The sequence below is a fragment of the Dipodomys ordii genome, unplaced genomic scaffold, assembly GCF_000151885.1.
Source record: "Dipodomys ordii isolate 6190 unplaced genomic scaffold, Dord_2.0 Scaffold5, whole genome shotgun sequence".
Classification (NCBI taxonomy): domain Eukaryota; kingdom Metazoa; phylum Chordata; class Mammalia; order Rodentia; family Heteromyidae; genus Dipodomys; species Dipodomys ordii.
In genome coordinates, this window is record NW_012267221.1 from 21,000,686 (window position 1) to 21,022,883 (window position 22,198).

General features: G+C 39.9%; 1 protein-coding gene across 1 annotated transcript in view; it reads left to right on the plus strand.

Annotated features, from left to right (window-relative positions):
- Positions 1-21,297, plus strand: part of Myo3b (myosin IIIB) — a 239,322-nt gene extending 218,025 nt beyond the window's left edge. The window contains exons 25-27 of the mRNA XM_013027381.1: positions 17,849-17,960; positions 19,791-19,953; positions 21,209-21,297. Coding sequence (XP_012882835.1) covers positions 17,849-17,960; positions 19,791-19,953; positions 21,209-21,297 — 364 coding nt within the window. The remainder of the gene's footprint in view (positions 1-17,848; positions 17,961-19,790; positions 19,954-21,208) is intronic.
- The last annotated feature ends 901 nt before the right edge of the window (positions 21,298-22,198 follow it).

Below are 22,198 nucleotides of genomic sequence, written 5' to 3' on the forward strand. Positions count from 1 at the left end.
CTTTTTCTCTAACCAGGCTCCTGAAAAACCAGTGATAATGCAGATTCCTGCATCTTGTACCAGAGTTTCCATTCAATAGGAGTGGATGGGTGTACAGAGAAAGACAGAAAGAAGAGAAAGAGAATTTACATTTTTAACAAATTTTAAGATGCTGGTAGCGATGGCCAGGTGATGACAAACACTGTTCTAGATGGTGAAGTCGGGATGCTGGATCTAACTGACACCATCTTGGCCACATGGTGGATAGGGAATTAGGTTTAACTGGCACCATCTTGTCTTAATGGTCGAGGAAGGTGAAGTCCCACCTCTCAGGTGATGGGCATGCCTGAGTTTCTAGAGGCATGGGGCGGACTTGGACGATAGGTTACTGGACCTGTCAGTTCTGTGCTTTGAACTTGGGAGACTCTCCAGTTTCCTGTGACCCTGCCCCTTGACCCTGACAATATTTAGGTCCAGCCAGCTCAGGTACCATCACACCATGCCTGTGTCTTCTGTCTCCTGGCTCTCCTGCAGTCAACATGGTGTCCCACTTCAGTTCTCCATTCAATTTGATCTGGTTTGGTAGTATTGGTTTTTCTGTTCTCTCAGTTTTCTAGCAGTGCTAAGTGTATTAGAGGGGCTGCAAGTCTTTGAGACAGGAGTCCACCTGCAGATGCCAGCTTTCTAATAAAGACTCACAATTCACCCTCCCAAAATATGGCTTCTCTGTTTTCTGGTGACTTGATTTGCAACTGAGTTTTACCTTACAAAAATAGATGTGGAGAAGATCCTATGAAAGAGATCATAGCAGCTTCTAAGAGACCCCAACACGCTAGGGGAATTTTAGGAGTCTTTACACATACCCAAGTATAAGATAATAGCACACAGTAACAGTATTGGATCAATGATAAACAAATACAGATACAGATACAGATACAGGTACAGGTACAATATAGATAGATAGATAGATAGATAGATAGATAGATAGATAGATAGATAGATAGATAGATAGATAGATGATAGATAGATACATACATACATACATACATACATACATACATACGTACGTACGTACGTACGTACGTACATGCATACATAGGCAGATATTGCAGTACTGGGGTTTGAACTTGAGGTTTGATGCTTGTTGCTCTGTTTATTTTTGAGATAGGGTCTTCCTTTTTATTCAGGACTGGCCTGGACCATGATCCTCCTGTTTACATTTCCTGCCCCTAGGCATGTGTTACCATACATAGAAATTGGTTGAAATGGAGTTTTGGGAACTTTTTGCCAGGTCTGGCCTCAAACCATGATCTTCCTGGTCTCTGTCTCACAATAAGTATCATGTTTAAAATCATAGAAGTAATTCTTTACAATAAGAGGGAAGTCAATGTAATATGTTCATTTAAGGGAATCTCAAAGGGTCATTGCGTTCAACTACTTACCTAAAATACCTAGAAATTCTTTGGCAACATCCTTGACTTTGTCAAAGAACTTCCAATGAATAGTTCCAGATCTAAGAGGGTTTATCTCCCAACCTTCAAGATGCCCCATTCCATGTTCATGAATGTCTGATTACCACCTTACCTAAATCATTCTTCCAGGGTCTTCTGAGCTGAACTAAACAAACCTTCTCACTTCTCCACTTGATGGCAGTCAGTTCTCATATTCACCTAAGTCAGTGGTTCTCCTGAAGCCAATCTAGAGATTCAGATTCTGTCTCAGAAGAATACTGAGTGTGGCTTTATTTATTTATTGTAGCACTGAAGTTTGATCTCTGCGCCCCATGCTTGCTAGGCAAGAATCTTCCACTTCAGTCATGACCCCAGCCTGTACTTGTAATTTTATTAATTTGTGTCTTCTCCTCTCCCCACTTTGTTAAGTTAGTTTGGCTAAGTGTTTGTTAATCTTGTCTTTTCAAAGACCCAACTCTTTGTTTTATTGTATCGTTTCTTCAGTCTCCATTTCATTAATTTCTGTTCTAATCTTTGTTGTTTCTCTCTAGTTACTTATTTTAGCTAATTCTTATTTTTTTCTAAGAGTATGAGTTATCTCATTAGATTATTTGAGATTTCTATTTTTAAAAAAATTTTTTATTGATATTAGGTGATTACATAAATTTCACGTATTTCACAGTATTGTAGGATAGTGACACTTAGTTAAAATCACGAACACATTTTGACCTTCACAAGGCAAATTGTCATTATCATGGTGGATAGTTTGTGAATTCTATGAGCTTTGACAATACAACTATTTCCTATTTCTTTCACATCAGGTGATATTTACATTTCTTTACTTTTGCTTAGTGTAAGCTGTTCCCTCTTTTTTTTTTTTAGTGTGGGCATTGATAGCTGTAAACTTTCCTCTTAGCACTCCATTTTCTGAGTCCCAAAGGTTCTGGCAAGTCTTTTTTTTTTTTTTAACTTTTTAAATTTTTATTTTGTTGTAAAGGTGCTGTACAGAGGAGTTACAGTTACATAAGTAAGGTAATGAGTAAATTTCTTGTCAAACCTTGTTACCCATTCCTTCATTTTTTCTCCCTCTGTCCCTCCCCCCCCATTCTACCCCACACCCTCCCAAAGTTCCAACATTGGATCACCCTTTGTCCTTGTTTCAGCATTTTGTTATTCCTCTTCACTTCTTCAAATCAGATAAATGTATATATACGACACAAGGTACCAGAATCAAAAACAGTGACTACTGGGGATAAACCAAAGGGAAAAAGAGAAAAATAAAGTAGAGAGAAATAACCTAATACAGTACATTGACAACAACATGATTAACAAGAAAAAAAGGCCTTGTTTCCATATCTTGGAATTCATTTCCATTAGCATCATTTTGAATGGGCATTTGTACATAGCTATTGAGCTATTTTGATCCTCTGCTAGGATTATCATAGACATATACTAATTACTACAAATGAGGGAAACCATGGAGCCTATGTTTCTTTGGGTCTGGCTTACTTCACCTGATTCTTTCCAAGACTTCCTATTTCCTTACGAATGGGGCAATGTCATTCTTTCTGATAGAAGCATAGAATTCCATTGTGTGTGTGTGTGTGTGTATATATATATATATATATATATATATACATTTTCTTGATCAGTTTATCTATTGATGGGCATCTGGGTTGGTTCCATATCTTAGCTATGGTAAATAACGCTGCAATGAACATAGTTGTGCTGGTAGCTTTAGTGTGGCCTTGCTTGTGATCATTTGGGTAAGTAACCAGGACTGGGATTGCTGGATCATAGGGAAGTTCTAAGTTTAGTCTTTTTTTTTTAAATAAGTTTTTTTATTGTGAAAATACTGTACAGAGGGATTACAATTACATGAGCAAGGTAATGACTACATTTCTTATCCAGCATTGCCTCCTCCTTTGTTTTTCCCCTACCATTCCTTCCCTCCCACCACCTCAACTACACTCCCCACCCCCTTCACCCCCTCATCCCCCGCCAAAACTGTAAAGTTCATTTTTCAACATAGCGTCTTGCACATCTCATTGTTACAATGGGTTAACCTGTATCCCTATTTAAACAATTTGTTTTTTTCCCTTCCCCTCCCCAATTATACCAACATCAAATACAGTGAAAATGGGTTATACCATGGGGGAGGGACATATCAAACAGCAAAAAAAAAAAATCACATGGTATCTTATAAATACATTAGAAACAATAGCAAGGAAGAAAAAACCACTTGTGTCCCTATCTTAGGGTTCATTTTGCTTAACATCATCTTACCTAACCTTTTCTGCTTGTCCCAGACATATACTAGTTATTGCAAATAAGGGAAACCATGGGACCTGTGTTTCTTTGGGTCTGGCTTACTTCACTTAATATAATTTTCTCCAAGTCTTTCAATTTCCTAACAAATGGGGCAATGTCATTCTTTCTGATGGAGGCATAGAACTCCATTGTATATATGTACCGCATTTTTGTGGTCTATTCTTCTACTGAGGGGCATCTGGGTTGATTCTATATCTTAGCTATGGTAAATAATGCTGAAATAAACATAATTGTGCTGGTAGCTTTAGTATGGTCTTGTTTGTGATCTTTGGGGTAAATGCCCAAAAGTGGGATCGCTGGGTTATAAGGGAGCTCTATGTGGAGTCTTCAGAAACCTCTATACTGCTTTCCTAAGTGGTTGAACAAGTTTACATTCCCACCAACAATGCAGTAGGGTTCCCTTCTGGCCACATCTCCTCCAGCATCTGTTATTAGAGTTCTTGATTATAGCCACTTTTCTAACTGGGGCGAGGTGGTATCTCAATGTTGTTTTGGTTTGCATTTCTTTCATGGCTAGAGAGGTTGAGCATTTCTTCATGTGTCTATTGATCATCCTTCTTTCCTCTTCAGAGAAGTTTCTCTTTAAGTCTTTAACCCATTTATTTATCAGGCAGTTGTTTCTTTGAGGAGTTGTTATTGGGGGATTTAATTTTTTGAGTTCCAAGTATATTTTAGATATGAGACCCTCATCTGTTGTATAGCTAGTGATGATCTCCCAATCTGTGAGCTTTCTATTGATCTTGCTAGCTATGTCCTTTGCCATGCAGAAGCTCTGCAATTTCATGCAATCCCATTTGTCCAACCTTTCTTTGATTTGTTGTATTTCTAGATCTCTATTAAAAAATTTTCAGCCTGCGCCAAGGAGACCTAAAGTTTCTCCTATTCTGTCCTATAATGTTTTCGTGGTGTCTGCTTTGAATCTGGGGTATTTGATCCATTTGGAGTTTCTGGTACAGGGTGATATATAAGGATCTAGCTTTAGTTTTCTACAGGTGATTAACCAAAATTGCCAGCACCATTTACTGAAGAGACTGTCTTTCTTCCATTCTATTTTTTTAGCTTCCTTATCGAAGATTAGGTGGCTATAGGTCTGTGGGCTCATTTCTGGGTTTTCAATTCTATTCCATTGGTCCTGAGGTCTGTTCTTATGCCAGTAGCAAGCTGTTTTGATTACTATGGCTTTGTAGTAGAGTTTGAAATTTGGTATTGATATTCCTCCAGCACTGTTCTTTCTGATAAAGATTGTTTTTGCTATTCGGGGTCTTTTATTGCTCATATGAATTTTTGGATTGCCTCTTCTAATTCCTTGAAGAATGAGGTTGGAATATTGATGGGCATCACGTTGAATTTGTAGATAGCCTTGGGAAGTATTGCCATTTTCATGATGTTGATCCTTCCAATCCAGGAGCATGGGATGTTTTTCCACTTCATAAGGTCTGCTTTGCTTTCCTTTTTCAGGTTTTTAAAGTTTTCGTCATAGAGGTCCTTCACTTTTTTGGTTAAGTTAATTCCTAGGTATTTTATTTTTATTTCAGCCGCACTCTTCTCATTGTTGGCATACAGAAAAACCATTGAATTTGAAGGTTAATTTTATACCCTGCTACTTTGCCAGAGTTTTGAATCAGCTCAAGTAATTTGGGAGTGGAGTCCGTGGGATTCCTTAAATACAAGATGATGTCATCTGCAAAGAGGGAGAGTTTTACTTCATCTTTCCCTATTTGTATCCCCTTTATGTTTGCATCTTGTCTTATTGTTGTAGCTAGGCATTCTAATACTAAATTGAAGAGAAGTAGAGACAGTGGACATCCTTGTCTCATTCCTGAGTTTAGAGGAAATGGCTTTAGTTTTTCACCATTGAGTATAATGCTGGCTGTAGGTTTGTTATAGTGTATTGAGGAATGTTCCATGGGTTCCTGGTTTTTCCAGAGCCTTCATCATCAAGGGGTGTTGGATCTTGTCTGCATCTGTTGAGATAACCATGTGGTTCTTATCCTTGCTCTTGTTGACGTGATGTATTATATTAATTGGTTTGTGTAGATTGAACCAGCTTTGCATCCCTGAAATGAATCCTGTTTGATCGTGGTGTATGATTTTTTTGGATGAATTGTTGAAGTCAATTGGCCAAAATTTTGTTGGGAAGTTTTACCTCGATGTTCATCAAGAAAATGGGTCTATAGTTCTCTTCCTTTGATGAATCCCTGCCTGGTTTTGGGATGAGAGTTATGCTGGCTATGATGGCTTTCTATGATGGTTTCATAGAAAGAGTTTGGTAGTGAACTTTCTCTTTCAATTTCACTGAAGAGTTGGAGGAGTATTGGTGTGAGTTCTGCTTTGAAGGCCTTGTAGAATTCTGCTGTAAATCCATCCAGTCCTGGGCTTTTCTTAGGTTTCAATGCTTAATTTGGGCCTGTTAAGTTGGTTTAACTCCCCTTGGTTTAGTTTCAACATGTCGATCTTTGCTAGGAAAAGGTCCATTTCTTCCAGGTTCTCAAACTTATTAGCATAAAGGTTTGAGAAGTATTCCCTTATAATGTTCTGAATCTTGGTTGTTTCTGTGGTGATGTTTTCATTCTCATCTCTGAGTTTATTTGTGTGTGTTCTCTTCTTTTTGATAAGATTTGCTAAGGGTCTGTCAAGTTTGTTAATTTTTTCAAAGAACCAACTCTTTGTTCTTTCTATGTTTTTTTAATGCTAATTCATTTAATTCTGATTTAATTTTAATTATTTCTTTCCATTTACTGGATTGGGGGTTAGCTTGCTGCTCTTTTTCAAGGAGGTTCAGATGTCTCATTAAATTGTTGGTTTCAGATCTCTTAATTTGTTGATGTAGGAACTCAGAGCTATAAACTTGCCTCTGAGTACTCCTTTGCTGTGACCCAGAGGAGCTGGTAATTTGTGTGTTCATTTTTGTTGATTATCATGAACATTTGAATTTCCTTTCTAATCTCTTCCATGACCCACTCTTTCCATGATACAACAGTGTGTTGTTCAGCCTCCATGTGTTACTGGACTTTCTTTGGTGGCTTTTGGTGTTGAGTTCTAATTTTATTCCCTTGTGATCTGAGAGAATGCGGGGCATACCTTCAATGTTTCTGAATTTGGACAAGTTTGCTTTGTGACCTAAAATGTGGTCTATTTTGGAAAATATTGTGTACTGCTGAGAAAAATTTATATTCTGATGCTGCTGGGTGAAATATTCGGTAGATGTCTGTTAAATCTAGTTGATCTATGCAATTGTTTAGATCTGCGGTTTCTCTGTTGAGTTTTTGCTGAGTTGATCTGTCTAGCGGGGATAGTGGTGTGTTAAAGTCCCCAATAATTAATGTTTTTATATCTATGTGAGAGTTGAGGGAAAGTGGTGTTTCTTGGATAAATTTGGGTGCTCCATTGTTTGGTGAATAGATATTTAGAATTGTAATATCTTCCTGAAGGAGAAATCCCTTAGTTTGTAGCAACCTTCTTTATCTCTTCTCACTAATTTTAATTTGAAGTCTATTTTATCTGATATTAAGATTGCAACTCCTGCCTGTTTATGGGGGCTGTTTGCTTGGTAGATTTTGTTCCAGCCTTTCACTTTCAAAATGTGTTTGTTTTTATGGGCAAGATGTGACTCTTGAAGGCAGTAGATAGAACGATCTTGCTTTTTAATCCAACTAGACAGTCTATGTCACTTAATTGGAGAGTTAAGTCCATTAATGTTGAGAGTTAGGACTGAGAGGTGTTTGGTAGTTCCTGCCATGTTATCCAGCTTCTTGGGAGCTGCAACAACTGGGTTCTTCCTCTGGCTCTTGGATTTTCAGTTTGGGTATGGTTTCTTGGCCTTTATTGTGGTCTTGTTCATTTTCTATGTGTAGGACATCTTTAAGTATCTTTTGTAGGGCTGGCTTGATGGAGATATATTGTTTCAGTTTTTCTTTACTAGGTTTTTACTTGACTTTCCATTATGAAGGAGAGTTAGCTGGGTACAGTATTGGTTGATCGTTGTTTATCTTTAGTGCATGGCATACATCATTCCAGGCTCTTCTTGCTTTAATTGTCTCTGCTGAGAAATCTGAGGATATTCTAATTGATTTCCCTTTATAGGTGATTTTCTCCTTGACAGCTTTAAGGATTCTCCCCTTGGTCTGAATTGATCCTGTGCAGATTATAATCTGACGGTGGGATATCCTGTTCTGGTCTGGTCTATTTGGGGTTCTAAAAGCTTCTTTTATCTGAATAGGCCTATCTTTTTGCTTATTTGGGAAGTTCTTTGCTAGGATCCTGTTAAATAAATTTCCTAGACTATTAACTTCTGTCTCTAGGTGCTCCTCTACACCCATTATCCTCAGATTAGGCCTTCTGATGGTGTCTTTCAAATGTTGAATAGATCAGTCATATTTCTTGTATTTGTCTTGGATAGCTGTATGTTCTTTCTCTATATTATCTAGTCTGTCTTCAACCCCCGCGATTTTATCTTCTGCATGGTCTAACCTACTGTCAAGACTTTCTACTTTGTTTTTTATTTCCTTACCTTCTAATTGGTCAGCTTTGATGGCGTCAAATTCTTTGTTGGAGCTTTGTTTTAGATCTTGTATAAACTTCTTCCTTAATTTGGTGTACAGTGTTTATTCTCAAATTACTTCATTGGTTAGTTATGGTTTCCTTGGACTCCCTTTCCTTCTGTCAGGCTCCATTCAGTATTCCCTTTGTACTCTCCCTGGATTCCTTGAGCTGTTTATGGATTCTATGAATGCCTTTATTGATCTTTGTCTATTCTCATCCCACTCACGCAATTCCTATATGACTCTGATTAGCTTCCTCATGCTCACACAATTCCTGTACTTCTCTTTGACTGTTCTCAGCCTGCTCACACATTTCCTGTATTTCTCTTTGACTGTTCTCAACCTGCTCATGCAATTCCTGTATTAATCTTTGAGTAGCTTCCTCACGCTCAGGATATTCCTGTATTAATGTTTGGTTTGCCTCCTCTCACACCCTATCATGCTCACACTGAATCCTTTGCAGGATTTCAATCTTCTCATTTACCATGTTTACCAGTAGTGTTTGTTGAGCTTTTTGGGAACTCTCCTCTGGATTATTCATTAACTGTTCTGCCACCTGATTATCATGAGTGGGAGTTCAGATAACCAGACTTTCCATTTTTCTTGTGTTTCTCCAGCTTTTTCTGCCCATTTGGTATGAAATTAACACCAATTTTGTGCTATTTTAAGGCAAGCATCAACCAGAGTCCTGTAGTTGCACAATGAAAATGGCTGCAGATACAATCTAGTTCAACAGATACAATCTATTCAACATCAAACAACTATGGATTAATAGGCTAAGAACATCAAAGAGGGATTCAGCAAACCAGAAATGATTAGGTGTAGGGAGAATTGTGGGGAAAAATAGGATTAGATGGAAAGGAAAGTGAATTTAACCAAGTCCTAATCTCAGAGAGGGAAATGGATTGGACAGAATGATAGGAAAGAGATAAGAAAACAAGAAAAAGAGGAAAAACAAAAATTTAAATTAAAAAAATGAAACATTGAAAGATTATGTAAGTTTAAAGAAATGATATTGAGAGAAGAAAAGGATAGGATGAGAGGAGGGAAGAGAAAAAGGAAACACAAAAAAATAAAAAATAAAAATTCTTAAAATTGGAATACTTGAAAATTATATAGGTATTAAGAGATAATACTACTATTAAAGAAGTTAAGCCTAAGAGGTTGTGAAATGAGTAATAAATTTCTGGATTAAGTATGTAGAAAATGGGGGATAAGGTCGAATAATCGGTGAAGGCTATATATCTGGGGATGAGCAGAACAAGAATTAAGTCACACAAAAAAGAAAGAAAGAAAAAAGGAAAAGGAAAAAGAAAAAAAAGGATCAAAAGGTCAAAAGAGATTTATAAAAAAGCACACACACACACACACACACACCTAAAATAAAAATTATGAGAGAAAAAATAATAGAAAACAATTTTTTAAATAAAAATTTTTTTAAAGGTAGGAAAAAGAGTTCTTTGATATTTGGGGGGGGCAGGAAGATATTTTATCTCCCCATTGTCTGTAACCAGTCTCTTGGTGGAGTCTCTGTTCTGCTTGTGGTGTTTGGTTTTCCTGTGGCTTGATTGGTTTCTTAAGTCAGTTTGTTTCAGCTGGCAGACAGCTCTGCCTTACCCAGGATTTTGTGATCCTCCTCTCAGGCTAGTTCAGTAGGAGGGAGATCTGCTTTGAGTATCCCAAAAGAGGGAGTTGGCTGTTTCCTCTAGTTTGGAGTTGCTGTGATGAGGCTAGGTTCTGGGTAGGGTTGAGGCCTATCAGCAATGAGCAGCTTTTCCCTGAGGGGCTAGCTCCTGAGACATTCACAGAGCCCAGCCTGGAGCCATCCTCAGGGTTTATGTTTACTGAGTTTCAGTTGTTTGTCTAGGCTGCAGTGGGGAGGGGCAGCCTCTGGCTCTGTTTACCCAGTAAAGAAAGTCACTCCTCCAGGGGGCAGAGCTTTCTCTGCCTGGGCATGGTGACTTTCTCCTGGGTGGAGCTGAGCCTGGCAGGTCAGGTCAGGTTCCTGTGACCTGCTAATGGCTCCAATTGTTTTCTTCCAAGGCCTGGCTTGGAGCTAGCTGCTCTACCAGGCGTTTGTCAGTATCAAAGATGGAGATCTTCTCCAGTGGTGGGGGAGGAGAGAGGGAGTGAGGATGTCAAGGTTCTACTCACACCAGACTCTTGGTTCCTGGGCCATCCCTGGTCTGCGTCAGCAGGATGAAGATTTCTGTTCCTACTCAGTTCTTGCTGGTGATGAGTAGAATCTGCTCACATGACTTGTCTGACACCTTTGTCCTGGACTTTCTCTGTTGGTATGGTGGGTGCGGCTGCCACTGCAGCAGCCGCAGCCATGGCTATGGCAAGTGCTCAGATCTGTCTCCTTGACCAAGCTGCTTGGATTTTCCCTCTCTGGCCAAACTCTCTGTACTGTGATGGCACACTTGGTATGATTCTCTAGCCTAGGACTGTTCACTGGAACACTAACTGCTTTCTATGTGAGAACTTGTTTAGCCTCCAGCTTCTCCTCCGCCATCTTCCTCCAGTCTTCACTAGAGCCATTCTTGTGGTTCTGAGACAGAGGAAGATGAATCCAAACTTTATATAGTCTCTTTGTTTATTATTCAATCTCCTATACAGATATGAGGTATTTGTGGTTGTTGACCTCCCTTTGCTTCTTCAGAATCTTTTGCAGTGGCATCCGTGATATCAAAGTCTCATGAGTCTCTGCCTTCCTTAATAGTTCAGTTCAGCTCTCCATTTGGAGCTGAATTGGGACACCATGACGTCTGGAGATGAGCCAGGACACAGGACACAGGGCACGATCACAGAGACACAGGTGGCATGGAGTCCCTATGTTTAGTCTTTTGAAGAACCTTCATACTTCTTTCCAGAGTGGTTGAACCAGCTTACATTCCCACCAACAGTGTAGTAATGTTCCCTTGTTGGCCACATCCCTGCCAGCATATGTTGTTAGTTGTTTCTTGATAATGGCCATTCTAACTGGGGTGAGGTGGAATCCCAATGAGGCTGGCAAGTTTTGGTTTCATTTTGTCCTAAGGTCTTCTGACTTACATTATTTCTGTTGAGAACTCTGATGTTATTCTCAAAAGATCAAAGATAATCATCTTTGATTTTCTGTTACTCACCTGTATTTTCTGTTTGGTAGCCTTTAAGATTTTCCCTTTATTATTTAATGCCCTTTGGTGTCCTTTTCTTGAACTTTTTCTGTGCATGGACATTAGTGAGCAGCTGAGATTTTTAGCCTTTTTTTTTTTTGAAAATTTTTTCCTGCCTCTTTCTTTCCAACTCCCCTCCAGCAACTCAAAATACATGTATTAAGGCACTTAAAGTTACTCCACAGGTCACCAATGCTCTTTCTATTTTTATTTCTTTGTTTTAATTTAAATTTTATTGTAAAGGTGATATACAGAGAAGTTACAGTTCATAGTGAGTTTATTTCTTTTTGAAAAGTGTTACCCTCTCCCTCATCTCCCAGTTTTTATTTTTCAATTTTTAGTTTATTGTAAAGATGTTGTACAGAGAGGAGGTTACAGTTACATAAGTAAGGTAATGAGGACATTTCTTGTTGAGCATTGTTATCCCCTCCTTTGTATGTTTTTATTTCTATTTATTTATTTAATGCCAGTACTAGGTCTTGACCTCTGTGCCTAGATGCTATACTTTAGCTTTTTTGCTCAAGGCTGGTGCTCTAACACTTGAGTGATGCTTCTACTTTCAGCTTTTTGCTGTTAAACTAGAGATTAAGAGTCTTGCAGACTTTTCTACTTGGGCTGTCTTCAAATGGAGAGCCTCAGATCTCAGCCTCCTGACTAGCTAGAGTTACAGGCATAAATTACCAGGACCCAGCCACAGAATCTATTCCCAATGGAGTTCAAAGACACCTTCCTTCTTTATGCCTTCTCCATGAGTCTTTCTTGCAGGAAGCCCAAATATTCTTGGGGAACCAAGAGTCTTTGTTCTTGGCTCCATCTTAGAAGAGCAGCATTTGTTTATCACACTTTTATGAGTTGACCATGAACAAGACCAAGAAAGTGTTCTTCTTGCTGAGATGGATGAGACTAACTTGAATAACTTGAGTATATTTTCCACAGTTTTCGTTTCTGTACTAAGGACTTTCTCCATTTGTACTAAAGGTACAGAATGAGGTGGGAGTACTAAAGGTACCTAACAGTAAAGGGAATAGAATTAGGACAAAAGTTTGTTCTTCTTCAAAAGCTGTATTCTTCAAGTTAAATAGACTGGCTAAGAAATCGAGGGAAGGATATACCAACATTGTAAACAATTGTGTTCTATGGGGCTGTCTGTGTAGACTGTACTATAAGGTGCAATTCAGAAACACCAGAGAATGAAGTTTTGGAAAGACCAACTATTCCCAAGTTTTCCATTTTTTTTCATGTAGATTTTTAAAAATTTGAATGTAGGCAAATTTATCAATCTTTTTGGTGAGAAGTAACATTTAACTTATTTTTTTCTCTCCCTTACTATGAAAATTAAACTTCATTAGCTGGATTCATCAGTTCCTTTTTTTTTTTGGGTCCGGTCATGGGGACTGAATTATGGGCCTGGGCGCTGTCCCTCAGCTCTTCAGCTCAAGGCTAGCACTCTACCACTTGAGCCACAGCACTACTTCTGGCTTTTTTCTTTTTGCTTATGTGGTGCTGAGGGATCGAACCCAGGGCCTCAGGCATGCAAGGCAAGTGCTCTACCACTGAGCCACCTTCCCAGCCCCTCAGCAGTTCTTTAAAACAGTAATCTACCTGGGTGCCAGTGGTTTATGCCTGTAATCCTAGGTACAATCCTCAGATCATGGTTCTAAGCCAGCTTGAGCAGGAAAGTCTGTGCGATTTATCTCCAATTAATCATTGGAAGGCTGGAAGTGGTATTGTGGCTCCAAGTGGTAGAGTGCACTAATCTTGAATGAAAAGCTCAGGAACAGCACTTAGGTCCTGAGTTCAAGCCCCATGACTGAAAAAACAAAAAACAGACGACTTGAGTAATACTATCTGTTATTATCTTTTCTCTTCTCTGGTGTGTGTGTGTGTATGTATGTGTGTGTGTGTGTGTATGCGTGCATGTACATGTACACGCACGTATGCACACGCGAGCAAGTGCTTGCAATTAATTGAAGATAAAAGTCTGAAGTACTTTCTTGCCTGGGCTGGCTTTGAACCATGTTCTTCAGATCTCAATCTTCTGAGTAGCTAGGATTATAGGTGTGAGCCGTTGGTGCTGGACTATTGTCTGTTATTTTGAGAAGGGTTTCTACATTAGGAGAAAAAAGACTGACATTCTAGAAAGATCCTTTGTGATATGTGCATGATTTTCTTCCTTCTAAGAAATAGAACTGAAATCCTCTCTTATTGACTATGAGCTAGACTTAGTGACCCACATCTGGTGAATGGTTGATATGGAAAAAGCAATGGCAGGTGGACACATTACTAATACTACACACAAAGCTTTCCTTGTTCTGTTGGAAAATTTCCCTGCACTGCCTGCATTTCCTACAGTATCTTAGAAAACATTTAAATAGACATTTCTCAATATCTATGTTTTAATAAAAATGAGACCCTGAGTATTTTGTCACTTACTGCATGGTTCTGGAGCAGGCAAGACCTCAGTATATCATCAGGAGTCATGTGGAATCCTTGACATTGTAGTCAACATGCTGTTCAGAACATCTAAGATGTGTATGTGTGTGTGTGTGTATGTGTGTGTGTGTGTGTATGTGTGTGTGTGTGTGCCAGATGTTCATCGATCTCGAGCCCCACATGTACCACTTAAAAAAATTAAGAACTCCTTATTTGATTCCTCCTCCCACCCATAAGAATCCAGAAATGCAAGTGAGTGAATTGCTTACAGGTAGATAGGTGGATTTAGCTCAGTGCACAGACACAGCCGTGAGATCAATTCTACCTGCATGACACAACTCAGGGAAATGGTATTCTTCAGTGTCTTCAAATAGATGTGTAGGCTTCGTGTTACTTTATTATTCCTTATCTCATAAAGTTCCAGCTTATCTCATAAAGCACCTTCAGGAACAAGGGGGCATAGTCTCCCAGACATTTCTCCCCCACTTCCTTACAATAGAGTCTTTATACTGAAATACATCATGTTTCTCTTACCTCAGTTAATATACATTGTTATACATATATCACTTATCTATTTCTACACAGCTTTTGACACTTCATCTCTTTACAGTATTGTTGCTCATCCCTTTCTAGATAGGTATATTATCTTTACAGCAAGAGCATGAGGTTGGAGGACTAAAAAAAAAAATCAAAGTATCAATATTAGTTTAGGATACAGTGCCTACTTTTATGTATTTATTATTTGTTTGGCTGTTTATATTTATTTGTTTGTGCCAATAGTGGGGCTTCAATCAGGGCCCCACTATTGCTCTCACTTGGCTTTTTTCGCTCACAGCTGTTATTCTGCCACTTGATTCATACCTCTATTTCTGGATTTTTGCTGGATAATTGGAAATAAGAGTATTGAGAACTTTTCTGCCCCAGGCTGGTTTCAAACCATGAGCCTCAGACCTCAGCCTCCTGAGTAGCTAGGATTAGAGGTACGCATTACCTATTTAGGAATCAGCTGTTGCTAAGGAAGATTGATAGATATCTGAAAAAAAAGTGCACAGTCTTGACTACAGAGCTGGAAAGTGTCTTGTTCTTTATCTTCATAGCTAGAATGTGTCTTGCTTTCCTTTATCTTGTTCAGTGATGGTTACTCATTAGGTTCTCTTTAAATATGTCATCAAAGTATCATTGGTATTGGGCATTCACCATGAATAAGCTCACAAGGTAAATGGTCATGCCTAAAGGTAGGAAATCCTGTTTTTACTACTTCTATACTTGTTTCCCAAGACCCTCCCTATACATTTGTCATCTATTCCCACTATCCCCATGAACACTAATACACAATGGTTTTTGCTGTAGCCAATGACAAATCAGAGAATCCACAACTGAAATTATAGTCCTGGAGAAACTGAGGCTGAAGAATCTGTATTGATGTCATATACTGCTCATCTAGGCCTAAGCTCCACTCCTGGCTGTCTCCCCCACTGAAGGACCTCTGCTGCTGTCATCAGAATTTTGAGCTTGGCCAGTGTTCTACCATCATATAGTCCCATCCATCATTCAAGGTTCTGAGAGACTGGTTCTGTTCCCCAAAGGTGGAATCAGACTCTGGCTTATGGAATAGGCCCAATATCTCTGAATGCAAGTGCTCCCAGAAAATCTAGCCTTACATGCTAACTTATAAAACAGGCTTAGAGCATGAAGATAAAGCTGACTCAAGTTCTGATCAAGTAAGTTTGTCTTCCATAAAAAGAAAGGTATGGAGATATTTGGCAGGAGGAAGGAACGTGTTTCATATTTTGATGATTTTTTAAAAGTAAAAAGTACCCTATCATTATTTTTTTAAGTAGCAGATTAGCTTTTTTGTCAAAAAAATCCTTTGTTTTTAAGGCTCCAAAGGGTTGGATTTAATTAAAGATGGCAACAAAAAGCAGAGAAAAGATCTCTGAACGTTTTCTGAAGGAAAGCTAAGGCAAGATTTTTAAAAAATGCTGGTCACTGGTGGCTCAATCATAGTACTGAGGAGACTGAGACCTGGAGGATTGAGGTTTGAAACCAGTTCCTGGCAGAAAAGATTGTGAGACTTCATCTTCAATTAACAAATAAAATACTGTACTGGAGGTATAGTCAAGTGGTAGGATGTCACATGTGAGCAAGAAAGCCTGAGAGAGAGAATGTGAGACCCTGAGTTCAAGTGCCATTAGAGGCACCATAAATAGTTTCTAAAAGAATAATATATACACATATTCATTACATAATGTAGAATATTTATTATATAATATATAAAATATTCGATATATCATGCATTATATATAATACATACACACATTTATATGTGCAGGTACCAGGGTTTAAACTCAGGGCCTCAAGCTCACTTAGCTTTTTTGTTCCTGTGTGGTACTCTACCACTTGAGCCACACCTTCAGCCCAACTTTGTGTTGGTTATTTTGGAGGTGGACTCTCATCAACTTTTCTGCAGGCATCAACCCATAACCTTCCAGATCTCAGCCTCCCAAGTAGAATAGCTAGGATAATTTTTTTAAAACAGAGAGAAGAAAGAAGAGGCTAAGAATAGAGTTGAGGGGTAGAGCACATGCTTACCATACACAAGGCCCTAGGTTCCATTGCAGCATTAAAAATAATGAAGGAAGAGGAGGACAAGAATAAGGAGGAAAGGAGAAAGGAGGAGAAAAAAGTCCTTTTGGTGCTGATAACATTCTCTTTATATCCTATGAAGGAAGGCTCCTGGGTCATATAAAATCTATTAAAAGTATTTGTATGTTATTCTGTTGTTAATATTTCTTTTTTTATGGGGACCTCATCTATGAACCTAGCAAGGGTGAGATGATATTTTTTCCTTCTCTACAGTAGTATTCTCTGAATCTACCCAGAAGCCCTTTCATCTGAAAGTTCAGACGTTTACTAACATGGTGTAATTTGTGAAAACCTATAAGGATCTAGGGATATGGCTCGATGGGAGAGCACTTGGCTAGTATGCATAAAATTCTGGCTTTAATCCCCAGCACAACAAACAATGGCAACAACATAAAAATATGTTCACTTGCTGGGCACTGGTAGCTCACACCTGGAATCCTAGATATTCATGAGGCTGAGATTTGAGGATTGAGGATTGAAGCCAGCCTGGGCAGAAAAGGCTGTGAGACTCTTATCACCAATAAACTACTTAGGAAAAGATGGAAGTGGTGCTGTGGCTCAAGTGGTAGTGCACTAGCCCTGGGCAAAAGAAGTTCAGGGACAGGGCTTAGGGCCTGAGTTCAAGCCTCAGGATCAGAAAAAGAAAGGAAGGAAAGAAGGAAAGAAGGAAGGAAGGAAGGAAGGAAGGAAAAGAAAGGAAGGAAGGAAGGAAGGAAGGAAGGAAGGAAGGAAGGAAGGAAGGAAAAGAAAGAAAGAAAGGAAGGAAGGAAGGAAGGAAGGAAGGAAAGAAGGAAGGAAGGAAGGAAGGAAGGAAGGGAGAAAGGAAGATGCCTACTCTATTTCTTGGATGTGACATAGAGAGAATTCAGCACAGAGACAATCATGGTATCAGGCTAGCTATAGATTGCTTCAGATGGTACTTTTAAAGCAGAGTCACAATATGTATAATGGTATTTAAGTTATTTTTTATAATAATACTACCCTTTAAAATTACGATGTTCACTGCCAGGGCTGTCTAAATGTCAGCTTTCAAAAAGGATTATATGTTTTGATTTTGCATGTAAAAGACACTGAGTATGTATTGAATATGAATGAACAACACAACGTTCAAAGGAAAATACTCGTTGCAGAAAACATGAAAGCAAATCAGTACAAATTGTGTCTTTTATTACCTAACATGCTGTTAGTGGGGCTCAAGAAATATTTACTGTTAAAAATAGGCTGGCCAGTGTGTCCTGAGCACTTCTGCTACACTAACTTAAATGATGACTAGAAATGTTTCCTTTGTTTTTCCTCTTTTATTCTGTAGATATTATTACTTGGCATTCAGAGCACATCAAACACCTCCTGCCAGCAAAGAGAGCTGTGTCGCGATCTTGGAAAAGTCCAGATTAAATCACTGGGTACTGGGGAAAACAAAGGTAGTTCTTTCTTTATTGTCACTTGTGATGCTTTCCTGTGTGTGCCTTTGTCTCTTGTCACTGATATCACTAGTAAAACAGATTTTATGGGCCAGGTACTGGTGGGTCATGTTTGTAATCCCTGCTACTCAAGAGGCTGAGATCTGTGGATCACGGTTCAAAGCCAGCTGGGGCAGGAAAGTCTGTGAGATTTTTATCTCCAATTAATCACTTGAAAACTGGAAGGGGCATGGTAGTTTAAAGTGGTAGAGTGTTAGCCTTGAGTTTTAAAGCTGGGGAACAGTGCCCACACCCTGAATTCAAGCCCCACAACCAACCAAAACAAACAAAAATGAAAAACAAAATAGACTTTGTAAGTGGTAGAGCTCAGAAGGCAAGATCCAAACCTAAATAGAATTTTCTAGTCTTGAGTCAGGAACCAAGTTACCTTATATTATGGGCCAGAAGAAGAGATTTGCCTGCTATTTATAATTTAAGAGTCATTTAGCATTTCTAGAATAGGGTTTATTTATTTATTATTTATGGTACAGGAGTTGAAACTCAGGGTTTCATACTTGCTAGGCCGGCCCTCTACCTCTTGAGTCACATCTCTACTTATGGCATTTCACTGCTTAATTTGAGGTAAGAGTCTCATGGATTTGTCTGCACCTGGTAGTACTGATGTTTAACCTCTAGACCTTTCACTTGCTAGGTAGGCACTCTACCACTTGAACCATTCTCCCCAACCCTTTCTACATTTATATTTCGGGTCAAGTCTTCTACTTTGCCCAGGCTGGCCTTTGATTGCAGTCCTCCAGATCTCTGCCTCCCATGTACCTGGAGTTACAGGTATTAACCTATCCAGCTTTAGAATGAGATTTTTTGAACTCCTTTCAAAATGTCTCGTTTAAAATACTTCATATTCTAGCACACACATAAACATGCTAATCAATTTAATGGCATTGATGAGCTTCCTTTAGAGTTTTGTTCATTCTCTTTTCATTAGATTCATGTATGTTCTTTATTGCATATCCAGATTATTAGATTCAGTATGCATGGCTTTTATTTTGGAGAACATTATGTCCCTATAGAATCTCAGTTTTTATGGTCCATCCCGAATCTCCTTGCAAAGCCAGGTCCAGTCTGAGTATAGCCTGAAGTACTGATGTTCCTCCTTAGAAGTTAGATCATTGTGGTCTTTCAGGTCCCTTTCTTCTTTTCTTTCTGGACTTCCTTAGTCAGCCTTGGCTGGGGTGGTTGGCTAGTACCCCATCTCAGGCTTTGGGACACAGGCTGTGGGGGGGCTCATGAGAATAGAGCCTGAGCTTTGTTCTGGAAAGAACTCCTTCCTGGCTGACATGAGGCAGGCCTGGAGAACATCTGGATCTTTGTCCAAATGTATCCTCATCATCTGCTGACGTCAGTAATCAAGGATTGGCTCAATGGAAGAAGGAAATTAATTTGCTCCCTAGCAGCCAAAAATATGAGTATAAATCAAATCACTAAAAACTCAATTCACATCATAGCTTTAGTATTTACAGCAAGAATAGAATGTACTGGTGGCTCATGCCTATAATCCTTGCTATCCAGGAAGGTGATTTCCAGAGGACTGCAATTCAAAGCCAGTCTAGGTGGAAGTCCATAAGACTCTCATCTCCAATTAACCAGCAAAATGCCAGGTTAGGAGGCCTGGCTCAAGTAGTAGAGCATAAGATGTGAGCAAGAAAGCTGAGCAAGAATATGAGACTCTTGAGTTTAAACTCTAATATCAGTGCAAATAAAACAAAATGTACTGGAATGGATTCGTTTGAAAGTTCATTTGTCATGATAAAATGAACGTCTCCTTTTCAGGTTTTTCTCAAATATTACCACATAGAGCAATTAAACTTGCTCCTTCGAGAAGTCATAGGCAGAGTGGTTGTGCTGCAAGCATACACCAAGGGGTGGCTCGGAGCCAGGAGATACAAAAGAGTCAGAGAGAAGAGGCAAAAGGGTGCAGTTACCATCCAGTCAGGTAAATAACCCACTCTCATGAACACTGCCCTAAGTCCTGGCATTTTACTAAGTCCTAGGGCCACTCACCTGTTGCTTTTCTTGGTGCTGGCTTTCTTGACCCTCTCTCCTCCTTTTTTTTTTCTGTCTCCTTCCTTCCTCCCTTCCTTGTTTCAACAAGTGTAGCGTCAAGTCTAGCTTCATACTAGATGTTGGGAATGTAGCCACTAGGAGCCCCTGTGGTCCCTGACCACAGAGAAGAGGCATACATGTCATTAGAACACACTGAATCAAGTGACAGAGACACTTGGCCCATCTCCAGACTGACTGTGTTAGTGAACATTCCACAACTTCATTCAGCATCTCCAGGAAGCGCTCTCAGGCCAGATGGACTTACAGATCAAGCAAACACATTCCTAGGCACTCCCGTGCCCAGGTGAGGTAGTGCCTCTGTGCACATACGTGTCTGTGTCATGTTCTCACACACAGCAGTTGCTCTGAGTAGGGAGCAGCAATGGTAAAATAACGATCTTGAGTGTGGTGGGTGAGTTCCTTCTCATGCTCATAATCCACAATCTCAGTGCCCCGCTCTGGGCCTCAGAAACGCACCCAGCAGGTTAGACAGTTGTGTAGAAGTGGGCATGCCAGACAGCTGCTCATCTCTGGATGGAAGTAGCTGACGCCCCCCCGCATTCCCCCCGACCCCGTCTCTGCTCTCTCTTCTTTGCCAATCTTCTTTGCTTTCCCCTTCCATCAAAGCTTCTTTCCCTTGAGTAACTTCTTTGCATAGACATCACCCTCAACAAATGCTAGTCATGGGCCTCCCTATGTCCCTGGTCGCCTATCTTTCTCACCAACCTTTATGTTTACGTTGCTCTCCCAAATAAAACACATCCAAGAGATCAGCCTGTTCCAATGCCTTCTGCCTTCCCTCCAAACCTCTTCCCCAGGCTCTGAATACAAGGTTTCCTCCATAGGTTGGAATGATAGAGAGCTGCCCCACCTGGGGTCATGGTCTGAGGTCAGTCACATGTGGAATTCAGACTGTTCTGGAAACTTCACTACTTGAACAAAAATGGCTCCTTGGAAGCATTTCAAGTGCTGAGAGCTCCCCCGCCCCAACATAGCTCCTGCAACTCTTCTTCTTTTGCTCAGTGAGAAAAGCAGGAGGGAGGAGGAGAGGGTAATATAAAGTTGAAGGGGAACAGCTTATATCAATTCTCTGGCACATTCTTAAATTAATGTCATTCCTAGCACATGGCTTTTTGTATTTTTAGCTTGGAGAGGATATGATGCTCGCAGGAAATTTAAGGAAATAAGCAACAGAAGGAGCGAGTCTGCTGTTTGCATCCATACAGGTAATTAGAGCATCATTTTTAGCAATGTCTATTTGAAAATATGCTATGATTCGCTTCAAATGAGCTTGGAAAGGCTAAGAATTCAGAAGCCCTGGAGAAGGTCCAGTTACTCCTCTCGCTTGCTGGGACATGTAAGAGGCAGTAGGGTCCATTTGCCGTGGGCCATTCTGGTCTAAAGAAGCTGTGGGATGAAACAGACGCAAAGTAACTTGTCATAGTCACACAGCTCATCGGGGCAAGGCCTACATTGCCACATTGCCACACAGCACTTTGGACTGCATCTGCTTTGTATCCTGCCAACAGCACCAATCCCCTGTCTTCATCTACAAAATGAGAGTACTCATTTAAAAAGTCTGATTAGCTGGGTGCCCTTGGCTCAGGCCTGAAATCTTAGTAACTCAGGAGGCTGAGATCTGAGGATTGAGTTTGGAAGCCACCCCAGGCAGACAAATCTGAGAGACTCTTCTTTCTTAATTAACTAGCAAAAAGCTAGACATGGAGATATGATTTAAGTGGTAGAGCACAGCCTTGAGCAGAAAACCTTAGGTCCCTGAGTTCAAGCCCTAGTACCCACCCCCCCACACACACACATTTCTTACAAAGTTTGCCTGCCTGTCATAATCACAGAACAGGAATGAGATTTTCCTAGTTGTCTGGGTTTCCTAAATCCAAGGCTTTGTGTGGCTAGCAAGGTCTTGGGGTCGATGGGGTGGGCACGCACAGTGGCTCTCAAGGATCAGCTCTTCCTTGGCAGTTTAAGCTGTTGTGAGCTCCGGTCACTGGCTCAACAGTACCCTCCCTGGCTTTCAGGTCACTCTGCTTTTCTACAAATGGCATGTCTACTAGTGGCACCAGGCTGGTTTCCCCTCTTATCAGAAGCCACATATTCCTAATTGAGGCTCTGGGAGA